Consider the following 18,368-nt stretch of genomic DNA (forward strand, 5'->3'; position numbering starts at 1 on the left):
TGACTAACTGACTGGATGGCTGACTGACTGACTGACTGAGACAATCACTGACTGACTGACTGACTAACTAAGCTGGGTGTATATGCTATGAAGAAGGAAGAAGGAACCATAAACAGCTGAATGAGCATGCCGACTGTCCGGGCCGGGAATCGAATCCAGGCACGCGAATTCGGAGCTAGGCACGCTAACCACTGCTCCACGTTAACGAGATGATGAAGGAAGAGTGAGAAACTGAGAGAAGGAAAGAAGCTGAGATAGAAGGTATTGAGAGGAAGACTTAGGCAAATGGTGGAGGTTAAGATGGGCGATAGAAAAGTTTTAAGTGAGATGGGAAGACACGCTGAATAAGACAACTATTACAGGAGAGGAGGGTGAAGAAAGAAGTTGAGGGTAACTATGGAATAAAAAGGAGTGAGGATGGACATTACTATGGTCGTAAGGAGTAAGGAAAAGGAGAAAAATAATATGGAAACTGTAACAATTGAGAAATGGGATAAGGATAAACAAGGGAACAAGAGAACTAATTAATGGGATAGATTAGGCTATGTACAAAGGAAAACAGACAGGGAAGTAGATGAAAAAAATATGAACAGACAGATAGGTAGATAAATATACACACACAAGATTAGAACTTAGATTAGCATGGCACCACAGGGTAATATTTTTATTTTTTTTATATATTTTTAGTGTAGTTAATGAAAAACAGGAAAAACAATATGACAGACAAGCGATTCAAAAAGACGTAGAGAGAGAGAGAGAGAGAGAGAGAGAGAGAGAGAGAGAGAGAGAGAGAGAGAGAGAGAATAGTAAATACCATGTTCAATCGTTAACTCTTTCTGATAAGAGAGAGAGAGAGAGAGAGAGAGAGAGAGAGAGAGAGAGAGAGAGAGAGAGAGAGAGAGAGATTGGAAAATCCCTTGTTCAATTGTCTCACAATTACTACCCCGCGAAGTAGCCTAATAATAATCTACCTCAATATATGCAATAAAACATACATAAGAACGTAAGGAGTCTGCAAGAGACCGGTAGTTAGCTCCACTTAACATCACTGTCTATGAATTTATCTTTTTTTTTTTAGTGTCTATCCTATTGGCACTCACTACATGACAAATTAAGCCAGAAACAAATAAACCAGGCCTACTCCTCCTCCATCATATGTGTTTGAAGATTACCTTTAGCCTAGCAATGATATACTTTAGCCTAGCAGTAGTTCCATAATAGTAATTCGGCAAAAAAAAGTTTTCTGGTAACTGAACATACAGTTTAGCCTAGTCAGGCCCGTAATTTTGGCAGATTTTTTGGGGGGGTCTGGAGGGCATCATGGGTTCATGAAGGGGTGGAAGCAAAGAAAGCATGCGCATGTGGGATATATATTTTTAAATAAGCACTTTTATGGGGCATTTGGAGGCCGATATAGAAAACATTGGGGGGCTAAAGCACCCCAGAAATTACGGCCCTGCTAGTGGTAGTTTGACGATAGAGTAGTTCGGCATGATAGTTGTCTGTCAATAATATAGTTTAGGCTATATAGAGCTATATAGTTTCTCCATAGTAATTCGGCATCAAAGTTGTCGATCAATTGATCATATAGTTTAGCCTAGTAGTACTATCATGGTAGAGTAGTTCGGTATATAAGTTCTCTATAGCAATAAGAGATTGGGTATAATATTCTAGTGTTTGCCCATACTCCCCCTCACCCAACACAGGCTAGGGGGCCTGTGGGAATGCGGGGTTTTCGGTGTGGAACACGAAATACGTCGCAATCACAGCTTTTGAGTTAGGGGGTGAGTATGGGCAAACACTGGAATATACCGAAAATTCGAACACAACTGTATTAAACCAGCACATATATGGAGGCAAAACAAAGCATGTAAACAACTAGTCATGAGGCAATGTTAACACCACACGTCTATCATTATTTCTATCCATCAACAGGTCGGCGCGGGGCCTGGCCAGCAACAGGGGCACATAAGCAGCCGCGGCTCACCTTTCTTGCTGCGTGATGTCAGTGGTCAACCGCCGCCTCTCCCTCACTCCTTTTTTCCCGGGTCCCCGCTACTCGGTGCCCCCGCGGCCACCACACGACCCTCCACTATCCTCGGTCCTTCACAACACACATTCGCGTCCCTCGCACAAGCACTACGTTGATAAACACCAGAAAGTCTCATGGACCGCGTCCCGCACCTCCAACATAAGCGAGGTGTTACACGCGTTTGAATGTTCTGCCTCCTCCTCCAGCCAATCAGCAGCGCCCGTCCTCCCCTGGCCCCGCCCACCCCTGCACGCCATTGGTCCGCTGGTATCACGTGACTACAGTTGTACAATGTCAGTCATACGAGTTTAAAGCACAGACATACTATAGACTGCGTGTGTTTGTGTGTGTGTGTGTGTGTGTGAACAAGGGATGGAGGGAGTGACGATTTCCTTGAAATCAAGAGAGGGCATAATGTATAAAAGTTTGGGAATCACTGTTTTAGGGTATACATGGAGAACAACGGGCCTCTTTGTTTTGATACCCATCTCTCTCTCTCTCTCTCTCTCTCTCTCTCTCTCTCTCTCTCCTTTCCTTCTTTCCTTCACATGGCATGAGAAACCCATGTACATATATATGGCTACGCAAACATCCCGTTAACTCTATTTACATGGGGAAAAATACCATTACAACTGTAGCACTGTAGCCGCGTTATGGCGGCTTGAGCAGGATAAATCAGAAGACCCGTCTTGTTTTACTCGCTTTTAATATGCGTGTAAACCTGAGTGAGGTAAAAGAATACAACTCATCAGCACGTGTCAATCAACACAATACAATTACTGCAGCCACATCAAATACACCAAGTCACCTCATCCTATGACACAACATCAAACTTATAATACTCACAATTATTGAGGGGTCTAATAATAGCTTCGTAATCCGTCGTAAGAGCCTTGCGCTCGTTCCTGACTCTCGTCTCCTCGCCACAGGTAGGACCCTCACGCTCCTGCCTCTCGTCTTCTCGCCTAGCGTCTGTCCTCGCCTGAAGCACCTTGCTATGGCACCGTATCTGACCCTTGGGTCAGGCATGACATCATTCACTGTTCTTGATTATCTGACGATTATGGTGAGTTCGGCGTCTACGCGCTGACTCAGGGACTCAGCTGAGGCGCCCATCCCCGCCCCACCACACTTCTTCCTAACTCCTCACATATATTTCCTACCATTACAGTTACTATCTTATCTGTCATTAGTTACCATACAACACATCGTAGGCGCGACTCACCATCACAGTCATTAGTCACCATCTTATATACAACACATCGTAGGCGCGACTACACCATCATATATACAACATATCGTAGGCGCGACTACAAGCACATTTCTGGCCATTACTAGTTAACGGGAGTTTATTACTGGTAAACTGGAATCCCTCCCTACAGCGGCGAGTTTGAGTAAACAAATGCCGAGGCCAGTGTCAATATAATTACTATATTGGCCGAGGCGAATGCACGCCGTCACGGCGCGACTTATGTTCGGAGGCGATTTTGACCCTATGTATATTTTTACCTCGGGACGTACCCCTCACCATCAGAATCAGAAAAGCATGCAGATTTAGGATCTGTGCTTATAAAAATGATGCGACGAAAAGCAGCTGGGTACTAAGGAGTTGAAGGGAAATAAGTGCGAGTAAATGAGTACTCCCTACTTCATTTAATTCTGATTTTCGTATGTGTATTTTTACATTATTGTTACAATTTTATGTCAACGTGATGCAGAATTTTCTCAGGAAGATGATGGTGGTCTCAGTATTTCTTAAAAATGAATGTTGGGGTCAGGAAACAGGGTGGGAGTGAGGTGTGTGAAGTCGTCGGTTTTGGATGAACTGGGCACACCCACGGCCGCTTCGGTGCTTCACTCAGCACAATACAGGGAGATGGGGGACACGCACCCCAAAGGCGGAGCTATTTGTTGGACCTCAGAAAATCGACTGACAGACTCCAGCACACTAGAAATATGACAGCACACATCGAGGGAGCTTCACTTCGCCGCTGCACTCCACGAAGAGTGAGAAGAAACGGAAGAGAGGATCAAGAAAAGAAGGACCAACGAAGCGACAGAAAGCGAAAGAAGAAGAGAAAAAGAAGTAGAGAAAAGAACAAGAAGAGGAAATAGAAGAAGCAGAACAAGAACAAGAGCAAGAACAAGAACAAGTAGAAATAGAAGAGAAAGAATAACAAAAACGAAAAAGAGGCAGAAGTAGAAAAAGAAGAACAAGGACAAATAAAAAGACAAAGACCACAGCGGGAACCATGCGCAACGTTCTCTGCCTAATATGCCTGCTGTGTGTCCTGTGGGGGTGGCTGGGAGGAGCCGAGCTGACCAACGCGGGGCAGTTCACAGCGCTAGCCCCTGGCCGCTGCGGGGAGCCCTACCTCACCCGACCCACACATTCCATCATCATGTGTGCGGCCATGTGCTCCTCTAACGGTATGTGTGAGTGTGTGGGTGTGTGGGGAGATTCATTTACTCTTTATCAGAAACTTTTACTTCGCCACTTTACCTCACCGACGGTCTGAATTAAGGTCTTTTCTTGTCGCAGGGGATTCGTGCGATGCGTTCAGCGTGGGGCACGAAGCGACGGGGGACGGCGGCAAGGGACGGGCGTGCGAACTCGTGACTCTCGGTTCCCTGCAAGCAAGTCCCACCACTGCAGCCATAGCCGAGGACGTCTACTACAAGTGCTACGTGACAAGTAAGTAAAGAAAGAAGGAAGGAAGGATGTAATGGAGAGGAAGAGAGGAATAATGGAAGGATGAAATGAAGAAAAGAGAGGAAAGGAGGCAGAAAAGAAAATGAGAAGAAGACTGAGAGGAATGAGGTAGGGTCCCTTTATAGAGAGTCCCGACATAGGCGGCCCTGTGTATAAGGCTGCTGGGCGCCATTTTTGGCCCTTCGAGCACCGCGCCGACCTTGAACTGAGGTAATAAAAACATAATTTTACCAATTTTGGAAGCGGATTCGGCTGCTTTTTAATGTAACAATGCCTGCTGCCTAGCCTTCGGCTGTAGCAACATGCCACAGAGGGGATACAAAGTGTATAATTTAACTGCAAGGTCGCTGAGAAGACAGAGGCGTCCTGACAGTCAGTCGTCTTGGGAGGAAACCATCGGTTATGACAGCAAGACACACACACTGCCATTGTGTGTGTCTTGCTGTCATAACCGCCCTCCCTTTGTACTGTCTATGGAACTCATTGTGAGAGAGGCACAGCTACAAGGACTGAAACAATCGTTCACCTCAGGTCCAGACATCGAAGCTGATGAGGGAAGCTGTGGCCCTTATGGCTAAAAATTATTGGATGTGATCTCTCCCACAGGGCTCTAGCTGTTATTACAGACCCACAATGGATATTTCACACTCATCAAGGCCACAGTCTAATAGACTGGACGTGTTACAAGAGTTTAGTGAACAGAAGCTAGCTGTTGGTGAGCCATACCTGTCTTGGTAAAACTCTAGAATCACACCCAACTCACTCTAAAAGTTAACACATTATTTGTTTAGATTGTATTTGCTAATCATCACTCTGGTAACCGTTTCCATTATTATTACTCGTTTATGAGATTTTAAAATGCACGCCTAGATCACAGGCTACGTGGGTTACTGAGTGCCTGTACTGAGACAGTGGCTGATCGGAAGGCTAATAATAATCTCCTGTCACCTTCTTGCGGCACATTCCAACGGCTGGTGACCAAACTATGGTAAAGTATAAGGTCATAATGGTGGGTTGGCGATACCTGTTGATGTAGACACAAACTGTCTTTTATTTACTTTCCCAGAGCTCGCTGGCTGCTGGCTCCCTGCTGGCTGTTAGGGGAAGGTGTGCAGGTCTGACACAAGTGTGCTCTGTTTCATTGGACGACCTGTATGGCTGTGAAACAGAAATACAAAAGAGAGCGTGTGCTAGCGTTTGAAAAGCGCGGCGAAAACAGGGCCAATAATGGCGTCCAAATCTTAGGTTGTCGGAACTCTATCAAGGGACTCTAGAATTAGGGAAGAAAGAACGAAGAGACGAGTGATGGAAGGAAAGAAGGAAGGAATACTGCAGGGAGGAAGGAATGAAGGAAGAGGAATGATAAAGGGAGGATGAAAGGAAGATATGAAGAATGGAAGGAAAAAGAAAAGAGAGAAAGAGAGGTAGGAAAGAAGATCGACAGAAATAATAGAATGAAGGAAAAGGAAAGAAAGGAAGATTATGAAAGATTCTTGTCTGTGGTTGATTATTGCACGAGGAAGTTGAAGAGAAGGGGGGAACTGGATTAGGTGTTGCATCTTGTGTTGTATTTTTAGCATGACCACTACTATGAAGGTCAGTAAGGGAAGCAACACTGCACCAAACTTTGAAGGCGAGAAGATAATAAGAGAAGACGATGAAATAGTCTAAGTCTATATACACCAAGTCGTCATACGCAGGTTTGTGGGAGGAGACACGGCCGAGGCGTGGTTTATGGGTGACACTGCTTGGAGCCAAACTAGAGAATGTAGAAACAGGGATTTAGAGAAAACGAGGAAAGGCGTACTAATTTAAATCAATCACTTCATCATGCCCTCCCTCACACCCCACACCGTCGTTTGTTGTCATTGGAATTACAGTCACGCAATAGCACAATAAAAAGACATATTTTTTCGTCAGTGGCTTGCCTGAACGCGCTGCGCTGTGAAAGAAGGCGAGAATGCACATCCAGAGTGCACACAAGACCCCAACTTTAGTCACCCCTGAACCGGCGGGTATTTTGGGGGGGGCTCCAAGTGACGTCATCCTGCTGCTCCGCCCCAAAACCGCCTCCTGCGCATAACGGTCGCAGTTTTGCAGCAGAGTGACTTGACTTGGTATATATAGACTTAGGAGATAGTAAGGTCGGTATTTTCAGACGCTTTCGCCTCCCACATCAACTCTCCAAAGCACAGTTGCCAGATTCTCGTACTCAGAGCCACGTGTTTACCGGTTTCTGGCCCATAACTGTTGCCAAGAAGCACCAATAATCAACCATTTAAACGATAACCATATATGAATGCAGTTTTTTGGGTGATGTAAGCAGTTTTTTGGTAGAAAATCGGCAAACATAAGAGGCAGAGTACGACAATCTGGCAACGTTGCTCCAAAGGCCGAAATGGAGATCAGTCGCGTTCAAATGAGTTTTTTTTATTTTTTTATTCATGGTACAGAAGAAGGGTCAGACCACCAAGAGGAGATGCCCGAAACTCCTGTGATAGCCTAGACAAATAGGTGTGCTTGGCCTCCGAGATGTTGAGGGGTATGTCCGTGTACGTAAGGTTTTTGACGCCACTCTTAAAATTCTTGTCTTTTCAGAGACAGTGAGCGACCTCTTCACTACACCACCTCCAACATCCACCACAACCCCTACACCCACATCCGCTGCTCTCAGCACCATCACTACTGACGTGCAGGATGAATATAATGAATTCTTGAAAATTCAACCGTTAGAGGAGTCCATGACCTGCATCCCCTTTAGTTACTGCAGGTTGAGTTCATTGTTTTTGAGTGGTTCGAGGGTGGGGATGACCAAAACCCTACAGCAATTCACCCCCCTCACCGCCAACACCACCTCCACTTCCTTTTTCTCAAGTTCTCTGCAAGTTGAGGCGTGTCCCAACGGCAGTGTTGTGGTGGGCCTCGAGTATAAGAAAGCTGAGGATGCCGGTGAGTGAGTCAGTGAGAACGAGTGATGCCATTAAAGTCTAAGTCTATATACACCAAGTCAAGTCATACGCAGGTTTGTGGGAGGAGACACGGCCGAGGCGTGGTTTATGCGTGACACTGCTTGGAGCCAAACTAGAGAATGTAGAAACAGGGATTTAGAGAAAGCGAAGAAAGGCGGACTAATTTATATCAATCGCTTCATCATACCCTCCCTCACACCCCACACCGCCGTTTGTAGGCAATGGGATTACAGGCACGCAATAGCACAATAAAAAGACATATTTTTTCGTCAGTGGCTTGCCTGAACGCGCTGTGAAAGGAGGCGAGAATGCACATCCAGAGTGCACATACGGCCCCAACTTTAGTCACCCCTGAACTAGCGGGTATTTTTTTTTTTTAGCTTCAAGTGACGTCATCCCGCTGCTCCGCCCCAAAACCACCTCCTGAGCATACCGGTCGCAGTTTTGAAGCAGAGTGACTTGACTTGGTATATGGACTTAGATTAAAGTGTTCAGGATGCTACTAATAGTTTCCGCTTGCCATGTCGCCTACTAATCCACGTCTTGTGTTGCCTCCCTCAGATACTCCTGCGTGGCACAAGCTGGTGTGCTCCCCGGTCCTTCCCGAGCTGAACTTCACAAATCAGTACTGCCATTATTCGAGCGAATTCATCACTGGCATGTTGAACTGCACTAAGGAGGAATACTTGGTGGGTGTAAGATGGAATTCATCCTCCATCAAGACTGGGAGTGTCCGCATAAACGCCAAGTGTTGCTCGAAAACTCAGCAGTTCATGACGCCTACGTACTCCATGGGCTATTAACAGAAGATATCTTATTAATACAAGCACCTTTATTGGCTCTCGCAGCATTATTTCATCGCCGCTTGGCCTCTCGAGACACTAAAGGGTCGTATCATTAGACATTTCGCCGCCCAAGAACCCAAATTTGACAAGGCTTTCGTAGGAGTTGTGGGCATTTCCAGAAGTAGTTTTATGGCCCTGGTGGTAGTTTGACCCCTCCTTTATACGGTGAACCTGAAGAAACACTCATTAGAACTCGACTGGCCCCCTCTTTGACCTTTAGAAATTGCTGGTGTGAGAAGCCAAAGAGCCTGATGATAGCTACCGACTGAATTGCCTCCCCGATCGAGACGTGAAAACTGCAGGGCTTGGAATTTGAAACTGTCACACACTAATTGCTTGTTTCCCTATCATGTCATGCATTCACCACAAGTTGTACAATCACACTATGTACTGCCTGGGGGTTGGGATGGCATGTTACTTCCTTCTCCTTTGTTGTATACCTGCAATTAACAATAAACTATCAATCAATCAATCAATCACCGCGTACACTCTGATATGTGTGGTCGTATTTTAAAACACTTCGTCCCACAATTTCACATCTTTGACAAGGCTTCCGTGTAAGTTTTGGGCATTTCCAGGAGTAGCTTTATGACCCTGGTGGTAGTTTGACCCTTCTGTACTCTTGACCTTCAGAAATAGCTGATATGAGAAGCAAAAGTGTCTTATAATAGCGGTCATGGTCATAAGCAGCTTTAATTAAACATCTCGCCTTTTACTTAGGGTCGCAACGGTCTGTTGACGAGGTAGAAAGAAAATAAAAGCCAAGAAAAATAATAACTGTGTGCCGCTAAGTCTGCCCTTCAATGGTACAGTTTTCTTCAAGGCGGCGTGGAGAAGGGAGGGCAGCCTAAAATAAAGCTTTGTGCCCTAATACAGGTTTAATTCAAGCTTAATTAGTTTTATTTCCTCCATTTGCTAGATTTTATGCTGTTTTTTATTATACAGTTTAGAGATATCTTTAGGAAATACTACAGAACATTGACTTTTTCCTTGTTTTTTTGCTGTAATATAGGTTTGATTTACGCTTAATCAGATATGTTTTCATCGTTTATTATATTTTATGCTGTTTTATGTTAAGTTATCATAAAATCTTCAAGAAATACCAGTGAACAATGACTTTCCGGCGGGAGGGAGTGAATTATAAAATATTTTGGGCAAAACTATTACACCAACGCTGGCTTTTTTATGCCCTAGGGGACTTCATGTTCTGCAAAAAAATAAACCACTTGATTGTTTTGTTCATGATGTGTATTGATATAACAAATAAAGCGATGGATATAATAATAATTATTATCCGTCTGCCGCCAGGTATCTCAGTGAAGTCTAATGCTGTTAGATGTGCGATAACAGCTAACTGAATATGGGTAAAAAACAGCCTCAATGGCCTAATGAACTGATATGATAATTAAGTTTAAGATAAAAAGTTTTATTTATTACTGTCATTTGTGTGGGTGGGGATAGTTTTTATGCAGTAACCGAGTAATGGAATGTTCTCAGTACAACAATTTAGTAACGATGTATGTCGCTCTCACCTTCTGAAGTCCAACTGTGCCAGATTGTCGTACTTAGAACATTGCATTTATCATTTGCAGGCCTCGAACTTTCTTAACCACACAAATAATGATATTTAACTGAAACTACTGTTAAAAACGCAAATTAGTGGCACTTTTGGCAGTCATTAAGGGCCAGGAACCGAAAAAACACAATACAATGAGTTCGACGATTTGGCACCACTGTGAAGTCCCTCTCGCTCTAGCGGTGCCAAATTGTCGTAATCAGCCTCTTATATTTCCATATTTCCGACCCAAAAGCCATCTCCTCTACCCCAGTAGCTAGATTAATTTATAGTCATTGTTAAAATCGATAATTATTGGTGTTCTTTACGGTAGATATGGGCCAGAAACCGTAAAATACAATGTAAGGAATACGACAATGTGGCAACGCTGTAGAGGTCCATCCATCCCTCCCCCACCGTCGCCCTTCCCATTCCTTCCCACGCTCCAGCTCTTGAGGTAAGGCCGCCCCGCTCTCTGCTCCGAGTTTATCCTACAATATCCTGCACATCCTTCCCCCGCCGCCCTTCACACACCACTAATATCCTTCCTCTGTTCCTTCAGGTCACCTCTGCGGCAGGATGCGTGCTAAGGTAAGCCCTGAGTCCTGTTATAAGGGGAAAACTTAGGTACTTGGAAGGCCTGGGGTGGGCATGCATGGCGGGTGGATATTTTTTTATTAAGTTAATTTATGTTGGCTTATTAGTGTCGGGGTTTTGGTTATTATGGCGGGGAGTTAACGGGCACATGAGGGATTATTCATGGGGATTTTTCTTATATTTTATTTTATCGGCCATTTCCTCGTCTCTGAATTTTGGGGTCTTTTTATATACGAAGTTAGTTTATGTTGGATTATTAGTGTTTTAATTGTAATGGCGGAGACTTAACGAACACTTGAGGGATTATTCATGGGGATTTTTCTTTATTTTATCGGCCATTTCCTCGTCTCTCTCTTTTTTGGGGGGTTTTTTATATAGTTAATTTATGTTTTATTTTATTAGTGTGATTTGAGGATATTTCTTTATTTAATCGGCCATTTCCTCGTCTCTTGGATTTTTTGGGTCCTGTTCGTTTTATGTATTGTCTTGCCTCGGCCATGTCTCCTTATTTGCCGTGGTGTTCCTGCTCCCCGAACCGTTGCCATTTTCTCCGCCGTCCGTAGAATTATGTCATCACCTGGAATCCTTTACTTGTGTTCTGCCACGTTTCTTGTCCCCGCGGCATTGGTCAGGCCTGGTGGTTCACCTTATTCCTGCCTGGCTCACCTGTACTGACTGGCTGATTACCTGTGTGTGGTGGCGGGGTGCTCGCGCCACGAGGCCGCGAAGCTCTTCAAGGGTGGCTGGCGGGGGCAGGGGAGGCCAGCACACCCACACCCTCACTTGGTGCACTCAGCCATGAGGGGAGGCAGGGGGCAGGTCAACGGTTTGGGGGTGTTGGCGTGCCCCGTGGTGGCAGGGGAGGCCTGCCCGCCGCTGCCACGAGGTCCTTTCAAGGGTCATTGTACGGTGGTGGTGGCGGCAGATATTTATCTAGATTCACACCCAAGTGGTGGGTAATACCCATGCACCCTGTCCATGAGGGCATTGATGGGATGCCTTGGCATGCTTTTGAGACTGTATTTGTTAAGTGTAGAGATGGAGGCAGATTCCAGGCTGGAATGCAGCCATGTGGGAAGCACACAGTGCTGTTATGGAGTCCTTCCCTGGAGTGTAGGGCAGGCAGTGCTACAACTGCCTGGAGGTCTACCTGTACATGCTGGGGTGAAGATTCGTTTTAGTACCGTGCCAGTATTTCATTACCTACTTTATGAAACGTCACTAGCTCTTTATATATCTTCTACAAACGTTCAACAATCATGGAAACGCTTTCAAAATCCAATTCAAGGACTTATTGAAAATAGGGGATAATGTTCATGAAAGCGTAGCCTCCTCTGCCGGCAGCGGTGCAGCTGGTGTTGCGAGAAATACCTCCTCACAGAAATAAATCACATATACATGTGGGGGGGGTCCAGGAGGGGCAAGCCCCCCTCCCCCCCGCGTTTGTATGTTGTAAAGTTCGGTTGGAGTAGTTTAAATATGCTCCCCCACCCTAAACCCTCAGCTATTTTGTGGCAGCCGCTGCCAGAGGAGGCTACGCTCTCGTGAATATTATCCCCTATTTTCATCAATAAATAGTCCTTGAATTGGATTTTGAAAGCGTTTCCATGATTGTTGAACATTTGTCGAAAAGATATATGAAGAGCTAGTGATGTTTCATAGGGTAGGTAATGAAATACTGGCATGGTACTAAAACGAATCTTTACCCATGCTGGACAATCAGTTGTTACAAGAAGGGGCATAGCACTGTGTGTGGATATTGAAGAATGTCTTTTTCACTTCCAGGGGTTCTGTTTGTATGCCATATAGATCACTCATATTGTCGTGGTTAGAAACTAACCTAAGCAAATTTAACCAATAAATGTGTAGTTTGGTTTGCCACCTCAGAATACTGTACAAGTCTTTAAATTCTGTTTAAAGGGAGAAAATACATGCCCTTCTATTATAATATGAAGGTGCACATGGTTCAAGACTACCCAACCTAAGGTTGACTACTATAGAATCACATATCTCGCGAGGCGCTTAGAACCAAACCGATCTAAGCACGAAAATGGCTGAAATTGTTTTATATACCGTTGTACAACACACGTAATAGTGTTGGAAATCTGTTTTGGTTGAAGTGACTACTCGTCTGTCCTTGGTCCTGTGTCACCAGGCTAAGCTCATAGGTTGGAGCCAACCTTGGCTCTAGCCTCAAACATATTTCCATCAAAACAAGCCTCCTGTGGCTTTACTGACAACCCTCAACACTAGCAAAACCTTGAACTAAGGTATGCTGCCTGCTTTCATATACCGTTGTTCAAGCATGTCGGCATTAGGGCAAGAATTAGGATGTTTATCCTAGCCTATTGAACTTTATTCCTTGACCCACTTCACCCTGAGTCACTGCTTTTCTACCACTGCATAGAGCTATCCAAGCAGGAGTTAACTCGTTTTGTGTAGCCAAATGACAGCCATATATCTAAATACTTATATTTTCAAGTCAAGTATGCAGTGTCACTTTATTTTATACCTTCCCTTTTAAATACTTGGGACATATTACCCGACTTTATTATCTGGGTGGTTATACAATGTCTGACTCTTCCTCTAACCCTGATATAGTGTCTGGGCCTTCTGGTGTTTGTGGTAGAGTGACTAGACTGAAAAAATGTAAGAAAAATGCTGTGAGATTCAGGGCTGTATTACAAGTCAAAACCGGAAAGTATTGGGTCCCCACAGTTCGGTCTCAGGAGGACATTTCGGGTTCCGAATGTCTGTGTTACAAGTCACTCATATTACAGGCCAGCGGCTCGGGGCCGTCCAGGGTACCAACCAATGCAATGAATGGATGAATAACATTATCGAAATCAGCAAAATCCTTTTTCACAGCCAAAACATGTAATTAATTATATTAACTAAATCTTTTAATGACATTTACACTGACTGCTGTTTTTGTAGTTACTAATGAAGGGAAAAAAAGATGTCAGGAGCCCAGAAGTTGGCATTCCTTGGAGCAGCCAGATATACACAATCCTAGAAGCTCACAGTCTACCATTCATTAAAGCATGCAGTGCCTTTAGAAAATGTTATTATTTTATTAGAAAAGGATAATGACATGAGACATACATCATACAAATGATCAATTCAGGATGGAATGCGATGATACTCATTGTGTTTTTCTGAGTCCTCCCTGTTTATGCTTTCATGCAGTTCAAATGAGGCTCTGTTTTCTGTAATAGAATAAGAGGCCCACTGCACAAATGTACTTGATTGGTCTCGAAGTCTCTGCTAGTAAGCCCATGATACACCATCTTAGCATGGCAGTAGCCTTGAAAGCATCGTGACTGATAATAATACCATACACAGCGGTTATAAGCCTGATCTGCTTCGTCTTGTGAGTGTCATGTGATCCCCTAAAATTCACGAGGGTAACATATAGTCTTTACCGTAGCTTCTCTTCGATCAAGTAAATTTGTAATGGGTTTTCTCGACAGTTTAATAGCAATTTCAGGAAATAACATCACTAGTGCGTGTCACTGAAGAAATGGATGAAAAAGTTAACCGTTTTCAATTATTGGGAAGCAGCCTTCGGGCTGGGGGGAGCACCCTAAGAATCTTTCCCGAGCGTTCCAGTAATGCTGCCTGACCCCCACCGAAATATGCTACTTGTAATACCAACACCTGCTGATCATTGAACCTGAAACTTCTTGGGTTTGACTTGTAATACGGCCCTTAGGCCTAGCCTATGCATGTGTTACAGGGTGGGAAGAAGTCAAAGCTTTTGTAGGACACTGTGACACTTCTGGGATATCACACACCACTTTTCTCTAGTTGTCTTGTGTTACTTCATCCTTTAGTCTGCCGTGAATGGCAATTTTGTATTCTTCACATGTGATACATGTTAGAAAAAATAATTGAAAATTACTATGGTAGTTGTTACTGATATATATATATATATATATATATATATATATATATATATATATATATATATATATATATATATAAAATATCTTTTTTGGCACTGCTCAGTTTGGTTCTAACCGCCTTGCATCGTCCAAAGTGAGTCTCGAGAAAACTTTCAGGGGAAATTAGGAAGGTAACAGGAAAAGTAGGCCAGAAGATGAATTGTGGAAAGTAAAGGTAATGTCTAATAATCAGTTGGCTGGACAACAAATAATGATTGGGAACCCATCTCTTAGTAGACAAAGAATAATAGGGATAGAATGGAGCACTTTTGTCAAACATAGCAATGTCATGACTAGGAACCTACTACAGGATGACTTAAAAGTAGGGGAGTAAGGTTCCTCATCACCTCAACCCTAGGAAAAATAAAATGAGAAAATGGTATCCGTTGTGTCCAATGCTTCTGGGATGTGTCTGGCAGCTTCTCGTCACGGCTGGCTGGTACACTTTGATGGATAGTTCATCTTGTAGCACAGAATGGCAGCATGGGCCAGGGAGGAGGATCACGGTGCAGTCACATCAGTCTTGGCTGGCTGAACTGTTTGTGCAGATGAAACACTTAGCCTGAAACAAGCTGCCTCAAATTCACCCATTCAACCCATCCCAGCCTGGGCATGGTGCAGTGTTTTCCCTAGGCTGCCATAGTTGGCCAGCAGAAGCTGTTACAGGTTTACTTCTCAGCTAGCCAAGTATAATAACAAGGCATGTAAATAATGGAAGGAGATGCAGGCAACTCCCGCTTCTTGACAGGGTTGCAAGTTTGTCAAATAGTGAAGTGTTGAATTTCTAACCCTTTTTTTCCATAGGTAGAGGAAGTATAGGGCTGGTTGCTATCTTGACTACCTCCTCCACCCAAGGGATAATTAAAAAAATGTGGAATATTTATATTCACCCTTGATTTATTAGACTGGTTGATATACATATGTATGTAAATATTGTTTTTTCTGACAATATTTTTACCTTGCAGTGGAGAAAGAAGCGTATGCGAAGGCTTAAGCGTAAGCGCAGGAAGATGAGGGCAAGGTCGAAGTAGGCTGTGTGCCCCATCCTCCCCAACACCCCTTCGGACTGTGTGAGGCTGACCACAGGTGGGTGTGACTGTTGTCCTTACATAGCTGGAAGTCTGGTTATACCATGGTTAGGTTTCAGCTCTTCAGGTTCATTCTTCCCTCCCTTCCCCTGTCCAAGACACCACCTACCTCCGTTCCATCCATTCTCTTTCTAATTCCTCCTTCCACCTTCAAAACCCCACAGCCCCCCTCACCTCTGTTGTTGCTATTCACAGCTTGTTAGGATTTCTTGCCTTTTTCTTCATGTATACTAAATATATGATTTTGAATGGCTTTGAATTACTGGACAGCTTTTGAAAATATGAACTCCACCACAAGTTCCCTCTTAAGTAACATGAATCTAGCTGGGAATGTAGTTGAATTCATCAGCATTGAGAGTAGCAGGATCATTATCAGGCTGAATAAAGGGTACACACTGAATTAATTCGTCTGCATCAGCATGACAAAGTAGAAAAGTTTTATAGGAATGTTGAAGTAACAACACTTGGCAATAGTCCTGAGAAACTTTGACGCCAAAGTAGGGACCAAGATGAATCAACTTTTTGAATTACCAAATTTACTTTATTCTTGCTGAAGATCCAGACACAGTGAAGAATGTAATTGTAACCTAAATGTTTGTTGCCCATATTTGTACCTCATTTATGTTAGCATGTATATTTTAATGATCATGATTGCTTGATGAAAGTGTATTTCGGTCAAAACTGTTCTGAGATGGGCGTGCATGCAAAGTTATAAGGACCTTCTGTTCACTGGGTATAGTGAAGGGTGTATGAATTAATCCTCATCTACCCGAGGTTGTAGATCTTGAGAGTCAATGACAGGTTTTGAAATAAAGATGACCAATCCTATTTTCCAGTCAAAAGGAATTATACCTAGAGGATTCTATCCTCTTTGGGGTTCTGTGTCCCAGCTCACGGCTACGAGTCTGTCTAATCCCTGGCATTGGTTGGCTACGAGTCTGTCTAATCCCTGGCTTTGGTTGGTTAGAGTGGGACCTACAACCAAAAGTTAAGAGTAATGATAGAGGCTCTGGTTACAACCATCACCCAGTTGTGCTGGTAATAGACTCTTTTGGCCAGCAGTTCACAACAGCGAGGCATTATGCCCATAGTCCCCAGGATGACAAGAATAATAGGAAGTGGATAAAAGGGTCACCCAACCACCACTACATAACTATCCTCAACATTAACCTTGTCACTGATAGTTTTAGATTGTACGGTCCACCATCTAACTGATCAGTAGACATATTTTGGTGTGGATTTTCTTAGTATTGATGGTTATTTTAGCGTCTGCTGCAGCACTTATTCTCACACTATGATTTTGATAGGGCACACACATGGAGGTGGGTAGCATTAGCATATGTACAGACGAAGCCCTTCAGTTTAACTCATTGGTGAGGCATAATAATGTCAGGAAAAGGAGAAAGGATGAAGCAGGATGAGTAGAAGGTAGACTACTGATTGCCACAAGATTGTTAAAAGCCACTGTGTGCCTTTGGTCCTTAGAAGGGATCTGAATCAACCCTCTGGTGCACTACTTGCCTTCTCTCTTTTTTTCCTCATCTTAATCAGTCTGGTGGATAGTGTTTTCATGTCAGTTATTGGTGCACCATTATATATTCATTCCAGTCCTGAAAATGGGTCATGATGGCAGTGAAGTATGAAGATGTTGGATATTAGTATATGTGGCATCCTGTGAATACTGATTGAGAGAGTTAGCTATTGTGTTAGAATACTTATATTGTTTTCTTTCTTCCCCAGCCCTGGTCTGCCTTCCAGTCATCTGCTGCTGCCACCACACTCAGTAATGTGATTTGATAATAAATTTGATGAAGGGGCGTGTGTGTTTTGCTTCACTGGGACTGAGCATGTCATTTAATAGTGATGGAAGGTAAAGTACGTGGGCACACCCTTGGGTCCTTGTAGCTGTGGGCTGAGGGGTGCGCGACTCGGTACTGGGTTGTTCTAAGCAGAGGTGTGGTGGGAAGAATCAAAATTAGACTAGGCAACCTCCCTCCAAACTGATTTCTTGCATTCCTGTGAACATTGCATGGTATACAGTGATGTCAAAGTCAGCAGGCTTTACTGAAAACTATAATTGCATTAGGTTTTTCAAACAAATAGCTAGAAATCGAGCTAATAGGGTACTGGGATTTATTTCAAGGAGCGTAAGCAACAGAAGCCCCGAAGTGTTCCTCAAACTATATTTAGCATTAGTTAGACCTCATCTTGACTATGCGGTTCAGTTCTGGTCACCCTACTATAGAATGGATATCAAAATGTTAGAATCGGTGCAGAGGAGGATGACTAAGATGATTCAGGGGTTGAGAAACTTGCTATACGAGGAAAGACTCAAACAGTTAAACTTGCATTCTCTAGAAAGGCGAAGGGTGGAGAGGACATGATCGAGGTTTATAAATGGATGAAGGGCTTTAATAAGGGAGACATTCATAGGTTTGTTGGGTAAGAGAGAAATGGGACACGAAGTAACGGGGTTTAAAACTGATAAATTAAATTTCAATTGACATAGGCAAAAATTGGTTTACTAACAACAGGGTGGTGGATGGAATAGGCTTAGTTAACATGTGGTGAGAGTTGTCACACAATCAAAATAATTCAAAATAGACTAATGGAATTCGATAT

General features: G+C 43.7%; 2 protein-coding genes and 1 long non-coding RNA gene across 3 annotated transcripts; all 3 read left to right on the forward strand.

The window, feature by feature from the left end:
• The first annotated feature begins 3,896 nt into the window (after nt 1–3,896).
• On the forward strand, nt 3,897–7,490 carry LOC126993886 (uncharacterized). Its single transcript, XM_050853021.1, has 4 exons — nt 3,897–4,462; nt 4,575–4,727; nt 7,344–7,435; nt 7,479–7,490. The coding sequence occupies exons 1-4, from the start codon at nt 4,285–4,287 to the stop codon at nt 7,488–7,490; spliced, it is 435 nt and encodes a 144-aa protein (XP_050708978.1). The 5' UTR covers nt 3,897–4,284.
• A 10-nt stretch (nt 7,491–7,500) lies between these two features.
• On the forward strand, nt 7,501–9,112 carry LOC126993893 (uncharacterized). The gene is made up of 2 exons (XM_050853028.1): nt 7,501–7,694; nt 8,276–9,112. The coding sequence occupies exons 1-2, from the start codon at nt 7,553–7,555 to the stop codon at nt 8,515–8,517; spliced, it is 384 nt and encodes a 127-aa protein (XP_050708985.1). The 5' UTR covers nt 7,501–7,552; the 3' UTR covers nt 8,518–9,112.
• Nucleotides 9,113–10,449: 1,337 nt separating this feature from the next.
• LOC126993887 (uncharacterized) lies at nt 10,450–17,563 on the forward strand. The gene is made up of 4 exons (XR_007748425.1): nt 10,450–10,571; nt 10,677–10,705; nt 15,624–15,744; nt 17,487–17,563. It is a non-coding gene; the product is annotated as an uncharacterized LOC126993887 (long non-coding RNA).
• Nucleotides 17,564–18,368: the final 805 nt, after the last annotated feature.

This window comes from Eriocheir sinensis, unplaced genomic scaffold (assembly GCF_024679095.1).
Source record: "Eriocheir sinensis breed Jianghai 21 unplaced genomic scaffold, ASM2467909v1 Scaffold697, whole genome shotgun sequence".
NCBI classification, from domain to species: domain Eukaryota; kingdom Metazoa; phylum Arthropoda; class Malacostraca; order Decapoda; family Varunidae; genus Eriocheir; species Eriocheir sinensis.